The 12,609-nt window shown below is 35.3% G+C and overlaps 1 protein-coding gene across 2 annotated transcripts in view; it reads right to left on the bottom strand.

The window, feature by feature from the left end:
• Positions 1 to 12,609, bottom strand: part of LOC128868675 (uncharacterized) — a 174,826-nt gene that overhangs the window by 24,585 nt on the left and 137,632 nt on the right. Inside the window, exon 1 of one of the 2 annotated variants that reach the window (XM_054111021.1) lies at positions 5,487 to 5,819. The exons of the other annotated variant lie outside the window; for it this stretch is intronic. Coding sequence (XP_053966996.1) covers positions 5,487 to 5,549 — 63 coding nt within the window. The 5' untranslated portion in view covers positions 5,550 to 5,819. Of the gene's footprint in view, positions 1 to 5,486; positions 5,820 to 12,609 lie in introns of those variants that run through there. 2 annotated transcript variants of the gene reach the window in all.

Here is a 12,609-nt window from a genome sequence, read left to right as displayed (position 1 = left end):
TTGTTATGAAAGAAATTTTGAATTTTTTGTTTTCATTCTAGGCCTATCCGTGATGCTAAAAAATTAGAAACGCAGGTTTACTACCATTGTGTAAAAATATATCGCACATTTCGATTTTTTAATGTGTGAAAGAAAAGTTGAAATTTTTCACACTGTGTAACTTTTGCTCTACTTGTATGCTGATTACTATTTTACTTAAAGTATATTTAGTTGCTTCAAAGATCATTCAATACGTTGATACCAGGCAGTGACGCTTTGGCTTGGTATGAGCTTCACAGTGAGCCTATGCCCTACTTTTGGTTACACAACCTGTACTCAACGAAATGTGATGTGCTCAAACTTGGCTCGAGCTATTTACATTAATCTGCGGGTAACATTGAGAAGCTCTTCAGATCTTCTTGGTGATATTTCTGAAACAAAAGCCTGCGTCTGTTAATTCCGTATTAGTACTGAAGTGTTTGAACTCCTAATATAAGTATACGAGATTGTCCTATCCCAAGATGAAAGAGCCTCCAAAAAATATGCCACTCGAACTACTTCGATAATGGAAATATTGAATAAGAAATATGGTTCGTCAAGTCTATGGTATGAGGGCTCAATGCTAACGCCATAAAGATATTGAAAGCAACGCGATAGTCGACGGTAAAGCTAAAAGCAGGGTCTCTCTATCTGCGGATTTAATCAACGAGATACCAAAGAAGTCAATACGAATACTACGCAACGAACTAGACGAAAACATTAACAGAAAATTCAGGACAAGATAAGTGAGCGTGTGCACTTGCAGGACTTGCTAAGATCATGTGTAAACATGACTGTCACAGTCGTACTAGATTCATACTGTCACTCATTTGAACCTGAGCCTTGTTGAACAAAGGGCCACATCGGCGAACTTCTCATTAGGTGGTAGAAGAAGAAGTTCGTTGTACACTGGCGGAACTCTATCGGTCACCGACAAGCGTCCTACACAGCACAGAGGAATTTCTGATAAGCTACTTTCACCGTGCAGAGTAGACTTAGGACTTTTAATTGGACAATCATCAGCCGATTCTGCGAAATGGGCACTAAAAATTCAGAACACATTCTTTCTAAATGCCCTGCACTAGGCAGAAAACGACTACCGGTGGTAGTGCCGTGCATCCATATAAATTATGGAACAATAAACCTCAGAAGGTGCTAAAGTTTTTAAAAAGCTTTAAAATATAGGCTACCCATAGGCTTTGCACAATAAATCACTTACACGAAGAGATTGGAGAACGATGATAGACGTGATGACGGAATATGGCACAGTAGAGCAGCGAGGAGTGCAGGAAATTTAGCCAGCATGGCTCAAAGGAAACTGTAGAGCATCTGATTTGCGGATGTCCGGCGTTATTCAAAATATCTGGGGCATCACAGCTTGATGTATGGAAAGGTATTCAGCAATTGGCTGGAAATGTCTCTTTAAATTCGCAATAGAAACAGGTTCCATGCGTGTGGACTATTTCAAAACGCATAACTAATAAACTCCATTTGGTATTGCTATGTACCGAACAGGTCTATGCGTGACTGCAAGTCAACCAGTTCAACCTAACTCAACCCAGACTTTAAAATGAAATGAACGCCATATTCCAAATACTTGTTAAGGTACTTCATTTGAATATTTGAATGGCGAAGTTAAATGCAAAGTATTTCGCAACAATTTATCATTAGAAAAATACGCGCAATTGAATAGCTGAAAAATAACCTGCAGCAACCAAAAAAAATAAAAATAAACAAATTTTGACATCCCCAAATACCAACCACCAGTCAAACCAACTGGCAGCCCTCACACTCCTTCAATAAGTTAATTCTGTGGATTGCTCTGGGGGTACTTGTACAAACAAGCGAGATTTGGGAAATTCCGTATTGTCATTTGCTCAAACGTGAGGCCCAGTTACTCGCCATGCCGACATGGATGCCTGCTGCCACAATTAGCATAATGAATCATACGAGCTATGCTGGATGGAATGCCAAAATCATAACCGATAACTTCAGAACATCAGCAACATAACAAGAATATTTACTTACAAATGGAAAAAAATTAAAATAAATTACAAGTGTCAGTTGAGCATATCCTGTGGACAGTCGCCAGTGCGTCGTCTGGACCAAGGGTTTCTTGATGTATGTGTGTACATATGCGTGTGGGAGGAGTGCAAATGGAGTGTGTATCTGCATAAATATCAATTTGATGAGTATTCAAATGGACTTCATACAAGTACTCGCAAAACGAGTATGAATTCAAAGCAACAGGGGATGCCATTTGCCGCATGCTGATATTGTTGTTGATGGCGCCGTAATATAATAACAAAGTACGTTGTAGTATGAAACAAAAATTGGAAGAAATTTGAATACTTTTCGTGTAAGGGTTGTTGGCAATTTTCAAACAGTTGCACGAATTAACAAAACAAATCCTAGCAACATGTTGCATTGGTGCGAACATAATGCCATGTTTTGACAAACCCCAAGCACAAAGGGCTCAAGCGATTGCTAGCAGGCGACTGGGCGGGTAACAAGCAGCAAATCCGCTGAAGCGCCAAGTTGGCTTGGCTGACTTTGGCAAGCCAATGGAAAAGTGGGAAAGTGGGTAGGCGCATCCGTTTGCGTGTGGCATGTACACGTGCGATTGCAATTGCAATGCGGGGAGGAGAGGAACGCTTGAAGTTGTTTTTGAATATACCTATTTCTGTGGGTGTGTGGGTGCTAAGGTGGTTGGTTGCTTGGTTCGTTGAGTTTTTCACAACGGAAGGGCTTAAATTATATTATTGTTGTTGTGTGTATAGTCGCCGTTCAGCTTCAGTGGATTTACATTTACTTATGTATGAAAAATTGAGGAAGAGATTTTCCGAAAATATGAACATGCGTAATATTTAATTAACATTAAGCATTAATATCACTGGGTGGTGACTGAGAATTGTAAAGCCACAGCTGAATGGAATTTAACGAAAACACAGTTGTACACTTGTATGAGAAATTCACATTGTGAGTGACTGAGTGCCGGTGTGGGAAAGTAGGTACAATCGCGGATGATAGATTACAAGGTTTGGCCATTCGAAGCAAAATTGTGAAAGTGTCTTTGGCTGTTGTATCATAAAGGATTCGACAGAGAGAGAGGTGCATGAAATGAAAACTAAATGTGTAAAGTGAGGTTAGCTGAATAGAATCAGTTTTCCAATCAGTAGCTCCAACGAACATGAGTAATGGCTGTGTAGATTTTTTCGTATATAACCAACACAACCTCGGCTTTTGGCGATCTCTGTCATTAAACAAATCGCTATCACATCTCCTGATGTAACAGCAAATCAGCTGATTCCTTCAAAATGTCAAAGTGCCGGCTAACGGTTTGATTTTGGACGCCCTTCTGCAGTTTTTCCATCGTGGGTACAATAGTGCTTTAGGTAACTTTCCCTCAGCGCAATTTAGTTGCAATGCTATAAGAAAGTATGATATATTACCAGGATTGGCCATCAGCTATGGTGAAAAATGGAACTAAATGAAATGAGTTGGATATATTATGAGTGGATTACAGAAGAAAGAGATGAACGCAAGTTTTTTTCCGTGAGAATACATTTTTGTTGATACGGTGAATAAATAAGTTGAAAAATTTTCAATAACCATAAATCTTTTTTAGGGAATTTCCTTTTTTGACTAAGAATGCCGCGATTTTCTATTAAATATTTTCAATATACATATGTATATTAAAATATTCTTTTACTTAGACTAATACGATCCTTTTTTGAAATATGCCAGAAAAATATGCAATTCAAATAATGTCAGTCAAGACGAGGTGAAAGAAAAGCAAGATGTTTCACGGAGATTCGAACCAACGTACTCCGAATTCGGAACGGTAGTCACGCACCAATCCAATCGGCTATGGCGGCCTTTACTTTACTTCACCGAATTATAATTTATTTCAGAAGATAGTGGGTAAGTTACGTTTAATAATAATTAATGGTGTACTTTTGTCCGTTATCGAGCACTGCTTTTGTCTGAAGTAGAGACCCATACTGAAAGTTTGAGGATATTTTTTTTTGTAGAAACTATAAACTTAATATTTTACACCTTTTTTAGATCATTGATGAAGTGGATCCAAGACTAACTGTCTGGGCCGAAATAAATCACGCATCAGAGAAGCCGCTAAGATAAGGTCCATACTCAGTAGATTGATGGCCAACCCAAAGGAAACAAAAAAATAATGATAGCTATTATGTTCTCCGTTCTCTTATATGGAGATGAAGTGCAAGATCGGAGCAAGATCACCGAAACTCGCGCAAGATAGATGGCCTGGCTAATAAAAGACGCCACAAAATGGTACAGCACGAGCGTCGGGTAAGTCAATTTTTATACATCCCAAATGCTTTCAGAGCACGAGTATTTTCAGAAATTCAAAATACGGAAATGCGAACACCCCACATGCATAGATGGTGACACAGCCGCTGAGCACGCCGGCTTGCAATGCATGGGTTGGGAACAAGAACGTCGAACGTTGGAGAATACAGTCGGTCACATAACTACTGAAAATGTATTCGACAAGATACTAAACAGCGAGCAAACGTGGGCGTGTTGTGGTGGTTTCGGGGGAAAAAAAATCCGGATGAAAAGGCGGGACATGGGCGCAGGCACAAAAGCATACACCTTGTAATGAGGAAGATGGAACGTCACTCTGAAGTAGTGCGAAAGTGGTTCCAGAGAGGGCGACGATTACAAACGAGGCGAGTTTTTAGTCTCCGGACAACCATTGCGATGTCAGCTTTGTTGATGCATTAGACATTTCAAACCTCCTTATTCGCAAAAAAAAAAAAAAACATAAAATGGTAGAAATATTGACTTAAATCTTCCATAAAAATATAGACCAATAAATTTTATTATATACTCCTGAAGACAATATTAATGGTAAGAGCAGTTTTATATTTTTTTTATTTTTATTTTTGTAAGAATTTATATCAACTTGAGAGCAAATCAGTAAAACTTCAATGTAAAGTAAAAAAAAAAATTGAGACGCTTAAGGGCAAAACGGCAGGTGACCCAATATTCTGCAGCTTTTTTTCTTTCCTCTTTCATAATTGCTTTACCGCTTTCCTCTTTTTATTGTTGCTCATTGTAATTAATTGCTTTAATAAAACATACATATTTATAGAACCGCAACTCTTTAGATGCATTTTCTACAATAGCAATTAGGTAAATTTTCGTATTAAACTGGTTAAAAATTGAAAATTAATTTTCTTTCACTGTGAGTGAGTGCTAAGGATTTTGCAACGGAATAATGACTGGTTGACTTGAGTTGTTTGTTGTTGTCTAGAAAATGTAGAACAATAGTAGATGGCATTGATGATTTTTTAATTGCTGTATCCATGGTATTTGAAGCGATTGAATTGGTAATTCCACTGAGGTGGTTTGAAAAATTTGCCATTAAAATGCTACACTACTACAGATGCTCCAAAACTTTCGCTCTACTTTGAAAAGGAACTTACCATATTATAACCGAGTGTTGCACAGTTCAATAAATCGCACTGAAAACTCGGCATGCAATACATAACAGCTGAAGAAGTTAAATAACCACACCAGCGTGAATATTTTGATTTTATTTCTTCAAATGCAAGCACAAATTTTCAATTTCTTCCCTGTTTTTTCTGTTCCTCGCCAAACAAAATATAGCATGTTTTTCAAATAAGTAAATGTAATAACACGTATAGCAACAACAATAAAAAAACTAAACTACAACAAAATCAACTACCAGCCGTAATCAATACTAGTGCTGCGCTTTGAAAAAAAGCCGGTTGAATACTGAAAGGCAATGATGAATTAAACGAGACGACTTGCAGATGTTGTCGGCATAAAACCAGAAGAAACAACCCTCGGTGTTGTTGTTGGTAGATGGTGTCGTTTAGCCGGCCGGCATCTCGTGACCATTCAGTCACTCAGCCAGTCAGCCGATGGACTATTTTCAGCTGTTCGTGACACTGAAATATTATTAATGTTGCAGTTGTTGTTTTAGTAGTGTAGCGAGAGTGCATTAGTGCATGTGGTTGCTTTTATGGCAATGTATGAAAATGGAAGAGGTCAAAATGATGAGAGACATAGTGGTGGCCGCTTTGAATTTTCGAGCAAAGTGGTAATGCGGGAAATATAAATTTTATTATTTTTATTTATTTAAAAAGGTAATTCAGAGTAAAACACATTAAGAAAAAATATTTAAGAGTGTATTGGGTTAGTAACTATGTATGTCAATAGTTTTTTATATGCAAGCTATACAAATTTTTCTTATGAATATCGATGGAGATCATGAGAAAGAGTTTCGAGCACTGAAGGTATCTCTCTAAATATGCAGTTACTAATAACATTTAAGTAATTTATTATTAAAATTTTGCAATAACCCTAGAATTTTTAATATAAAAGGTGAACTTAACACTTATATTCTCAATAAAATATGCCACCATTTGACACGAGATTCCGAAAATTATATCAGCTCTTACAAATGAACCCAAGCTAGAAGCTGACAACAGAGGTTTGCTACCAGATATTTAAAAAGTAATCAGAATAAAACAACCAGAGCGAATAAAATTTATTTTTAGAGACATATAGGAGTAGAATAAGGATTAGGAGCCTTCTAGAGAACTACTTTTCGGAAGATAAATGTTGTAATTCCACAAGATTTGGGAGCATAAGATGGAGCCAGAAACTGGGGCAGTTCCAAGAGGACAATAATATTGGCAGTTGCAGGAGAATTCAATGTCTATGAGATTTGGTAGTAAAGAAATAATATTTTTCGCTTCATTGACTGTATATGCATAGGTATGATTATATGTATAGGGTGCGCCATCTTTTATGTCGGTATGTAAACGCTGAATAACTTTGTCATTTACCAACCGATCGACTTCAGCGTACATGATTTCGATACCTCAATTCAGTATTCATCAATCAACGCTTTACACCGAAACAACGCGAAATCGATGCAATAAAACCCGTAATGATTTACAAGGTGATGGCAAGCGCAGAAAAAAGATCACAGTTTGTGATTGCTAATAAAGGTGGCTACTTGATTCATATTGTATTAAAAAAATAGTTTTAATAAATTGTAAATAACCAAAACAGATAAAATTACCTCACTTATACAAATCAGTTTTATTTCAAAGTTATTCAATATTTTCATACCGACATAATAGATGACACACCCTGTATTTTATTAAATATGTGTTATATGTATTTATAAAATATATTAAAAATGAGTAAAATGCAATGGAACTGGTCTACAGCACCATCTGTCGGAAGAAACCGTTAACAATCATTTGACATTGGTGTCACTTAGTATGGATGAACCAGGTTTTATTTTGTCGAATAGTGAAATTATTGTAGCTTTACGCGGCCAAGAAAATAAAGTCATGCATTCGAGAGCTTTTGGAATATTATTGAAATACGCTCAGCATTAAAGAGGTGTTATTCCCGGATCATTTTCATGCATTTCAACGACTCAATCAGCAAAGACACGACGTTGTTGATGATCGGCCGGCTTGAGTTCTTGTGTTAACTGGACTTTATAAGCCTTAAGACCCAAATCTTTATGCAAAATTCGGTGTAATGACGTTTGTGAAATGCCTAATTCCTAAGAACGACGAGGAATAGACAAACCTGTGTTTTCTTCAACACTTTCGGCTACAACAGCAATATTTTTGGCTGTTCTTGACCGACGTGCACGGGTTTTATCCTTCACATCACTAACTTGTCCGAACAGCTAGAATTTCTGTATTGCGGCCCGACAAGGTGCTTCACGATGACCCCAAAATGTTCGAGGTTTACGAACCACCTCTGCCAAATTTTCACCATTTTTATAGTGAATTTTAATAATTTCAATGCGTCATTTAAGCGTCAAATATTCTATTTGTCAAATATTAAAAAATGACAACTTCAAAAGAGACATCTACCGAAATAGTGGGCTATTCAAAATAATACCTGTTATTGGAAAACCTTTTACCATGCATTTTAGAAATTTTTCTCAGCCTGTAAAAAAATACTTTAGCGAATTATACTTTGCTATGATCAAAATATTTTATAAAAGGCGTTTAATCGGTTGAAAAGTAGTAATAAAAGTCAACTGGCTTGTTGGAAAGAAATATAGAGTTTTCTAAAGGAACTAAACAATCCGAAAAAATGTGAAAGTGTCTTATTTCATAACTAACAGAGGAGTATTATTATTTTTACGTAAATACTTTTTCTAGGCGTAAATCTAAATGTGAGTCACATACGTCAATCTGTTACCCTACCCTTTAATAAAAAGCTGTTAAAATTTCAATTAGAACTTTCACGCCTGCAGCGTTGCTTTTATGTGGTTAGTTAGATGGGCATACATATGAAATATATTCAGATTTCACACTCAAAGATATCGAATTCACTATACACATATCGTTAAAAAAATATACGCATACATATACATACACATATGCCCATGTGACTGCTCATATATTAGGATGGTTCGAATTTTTACTGCACAATCGTATCACAGAGAACTATTTTACAAATAACACTAATAATCGCACAAAAATGTACGAGAAATAACATTTATCTTTTGCATTAATAGCACTGGTCGAAAAAATTAACTTTTTTTGCCCCAAAAGTATGTACAAGTCGGTGGTTCTTATAGGATTTTTCGCATTAAATACGAACTGGTAAGTAAAACCTCTTTATCAAGCCCTGAAGGCTTTTGCAACAAAGCGGTATGAGAGAGAGCTTAAATATGGCTTGAATGATAGCTTGAACCCCGAACTGCCACAAATGAAAGAAAAATCACAAAATGCTATAGGAGTCACTAACAATTATTCTTGAAACAAAGCTTTGTCAATCAGCGCAATTTGGTAATATTTTATTGTTATTAAATATTTGAGAATATTTGTGAATAATTTTTGTTTGATTTTAACAAAACGTGGACAAACTAAGTGAGTAGTGTCTAGTCCAACGATAATATTTTCACTTCTAGGAAGAAGGGATTTTGAGATGTCTTTTTTAAATTACTTATTAATCTTTAAAAAGATAATAAATATATTTATTTTTCAAGCATTGCGTACCAGAACAGTACACACTTCAACTAATTTTATGAAAAAAACGCAAGGCGTCAGAAAAAAAGTATTAAAAATTAAGCGATTTAGCTGCTTAAAACATGCGCTTGCTTTACTAAAAGTTCATGAGCTATGTTACAGCGTTCCCTAGATTTTTTAAAAAATTAAGATTAAAAACCTAAAAAATTTTATTGAACGTTTGAAAGTTTGAAAGTTTTTAACTTGGCGAACATTGTAAATAGCACTCCTAGCACTCAATTATGTTCGATACTTCATATTTTCAAACGGATTTCCGTATTTTTGAAATCACAAATGAAGTTACCTTTAAAAAGAAAAGGCCGCATACAATTATATGATTTTTAATAAAGTGTCTATCTTAAAATTTTGATTTACACCGCACTACTAATCGGAATAAAATAAAAATGTTTTCGTTGGAGAGAAAAAATTTCAGCTATTAGAATGCATTCATTCAAATTCAAGGATAAATCTTAAAATTAAATTTTCTGTAATTTGTTCTTCAGAAAAATTTTAATGTAAGACCATTTTTGAATTTCCACTACCTTCTTTTATTGTTTGATACCCGTAACATTATTTCTCGGAGTTTAAAACATGTTTTCTAGTGTTTTAGTGAAAAAATCTGAGGAATGGTTAAAATCGATTTCTCGCAAATTTGAAGTGATACAGACCTCTGGTGAACTCAGTAAGCTTGCCTAGAATGCTAATATATTAATTATTTTTTTTATTACGACAACGCTTTCATAATTAAATATTTAAAAGCGACTGCCGCTCAATGGATGCGTTGTATGGTCAATGGTTATTGAGTCGCTGCCGCTGATGCTATGTACCACTGATAATGGGGCTTGCTTATTTGAGCAATATTTCAGAGCTTTAGAGTCCTAATACTTAAAAAGGGATGTACTGTTTGAGTTTATCATCCATGAATTCCATATATATTCGCAATTTCGACATTATTTAAGAAAATTTGTTTTCCTAGGAACTCAACTTTGACTTAACTCAGACTGGTTTGTAAAAATATTTTTTTAAGGCATTTTTCCCCATTCTAATCGAGCCACACTAATGCATGCATCTATGTAATTATGTATGTGTGTGTGAGTGTATGTATGCATTTATTCCAACTTAATTGTGTAAAATGATATTTTACATGCGTATTTATTTCTTTTAAAAATAACACAGTGACATTTTGTTTTAAAACATGAAATAAAGGTAAGTAGAATCGGATTTCAAAAGGCAGGAAAGTACATATGCACATACGAGGGTCATTTGAAACGTTCGTGCATCTTTAGTGTATCTTTAGTTAGTAACATCTTTTGGAAGAATACACACCAAGTTTGAGCAGGATCGGAATATTTCTTTGTGTTTCGTATCCTTTGTGTTTCCTCCTTTGATTCGAGGAAGTCCAGTGATTTTCTTTCCTTTTCCACACAACAACGTGCCATCTCAGCAGTAATAGAAGTAGGGTTTCTACTCGTTTCACATCCCCCATATTCTATATTACAAACTTTGATTCGTTGGATTACTATTTGTTCCACAATTTCAAGGAATGGCTGGCGGGAAAAGATTTTAATCAAACGATGAGATGATTGCAGAAACGAATAGCTTTTTTCAGATTTGAACAAATCCTATTATTCGGAAGGGTTCAGCAAGCTAGAACAACGTTGGACGAAGTGTATGAACCTAAAAGAAGACTATGTGGAAAAATAAAAAAGGCTTGCCCAATACAATTAAGTAGTTTTTATTTTTGCATGGACTTTTCAAGCGACCCTCATACATACACATATTTTTTTCAGAGTATTATTCTATTTCTTTTGGTCGTGTGCTTCTGTAATCAGCTTTTCACTTTTCGTGACGCTTTCTGCCTTTGTCTTTTTTTAGATTACTGTTTTTTATTTATTTTTTACTTTACGCTGATGCTCATTCAGTCAGTATCAAATACAATAGACGCATAACGGTTTTTTGTTTGCTGGTTTGTGGAGAAGTTTCATAAACCGGAAAATAGCTAAGGCACGTACGGTATCATAACAATATAAATAATTCTGTGGCACTGAGATTTTTCGGCAAGCATTTTGCAAATAAATTATTTATTATATAAATTTCCAATGTAAGAAGACTCTAATAGTGACTCATTTACTTTTGAGCCCGTGATTTCTGTACCATCTTAATTGGCTCAAGAGCTTTCTAGTCGAAAATTCGTTAAATGCACGTGAAGAAGAAATATATCTTTTAAATAATGTGCATTTCAATACTGGATATTTTAACTTAATACATTAATTTTTCTATTTTTATTATTGATTTTGGACTTTCTCAACCACAGGTTTCAGGTGGCCTATTCATATAATTTTTCGTTCAGTGGCTAAAGTAAATATTAATTATAATTCCTTAACCCGAGGATGTCACACTTATTGTTAGGGGAACGTTTCTGAGTGCTCAGTCGAGGTACCTTTTTACGAGATAAAAATGTTTTCTATAAGCCTAGCGATAATCAAGGACTTAGACTAACTGACAGTGCAATCGAAACTGGCCTCAGAGTGTTTGATATCGCTTTTGGTCGCATCCGAATATTTCGCAATAAATCTTATATACTTGTAAATGCCAGATCGCAGTGACATTGCTGGCAACTGTTTCGCCCATGCCCTGATACAACAGTACACCCTTAAGGTAGTTTCTTCATGCAAGCCGAGGGTAGGAGTTAATTTGGCTAGCTGAGTCTGCATTTGGGCAAATGGGCCTCGAGTTAACTCAGAAGCACGTGACATTTAGGGTGATGCTTTGGAGCTAAGTTCCATCGCTCATTAAGAATGGTAGGATGAAATCCATGATCAATGATGATGAGCTGCAATCATTTCAGCATCTACTACTAAACTGATCTTCTTTTGCAGGGCGTAGATTGGGATATTTTCGTTCTCACTTTTCAACTAAACTTGAGGAACTATCAGGCTTCGTTAATAACCACCCACCGAATTTTCGCATTTGCATGCAGCGTTTTTCTTTCTCTACAAGTTGACGCAGAATTAATCATTCGATTTTGTTTTTCAATAGCTTTCTTACTAAATAAAAAAACATGATTTGGAATGATGGAAATTTTTTGTTTGACCTTTTCGCGCTGAATTTCCTGTCTGTATACAGCAGCTGTCTGGCTTATAAGTCTCAAATATGATGAACAGACGACGCTATTTGCAAAAATAAATTATAAATTATAAATTCTTCCGATATGTTGATTAATTTTGTGACGCTTTGGTTTGTTTGTAGGCTTGAGTATAATAGAAGGGAACCGGAAAAAATTTAAAAATATTTTAACTTTCATATTTATTCAACGTTGAAAACTTTGGTATGGAGGTTTTTAAAGTGTTCTTTTCAACATTCTATTTTTATTTAAAATAATAATTTTTTTGTTAAAATTTTTTGTGATTTTTGTTTGTCATATATAATATTTCTCAGATTTTTTTTTAATTTTTTCTGTTAATAGCTGGCACAATGGTCCGTAATCCCTGAATGTTTAGTAGCGGGATTCCATTAAGTTTTGGAGTTA

This window comes from Anastrepha ludens, chromosome 6 (genome assembly GCF_028408465.1).
Source record: "Anastrepha ludens isolate Willacy chromosome 6, idAnaLude1.1, whole genome shotgun sequence".
NCBI classification, from domain to species: Eukaryota; Metazoa; Arthropoda; class Insecta; order Diptera; family Tephritidae; genus Anastrepha; species Anastrepha ludens.
The sequence above is the reverse complement of the archived record's forward strand: the minus strand, read 5'-3'. Positions and strand labels throughout refer to the sequence as shown.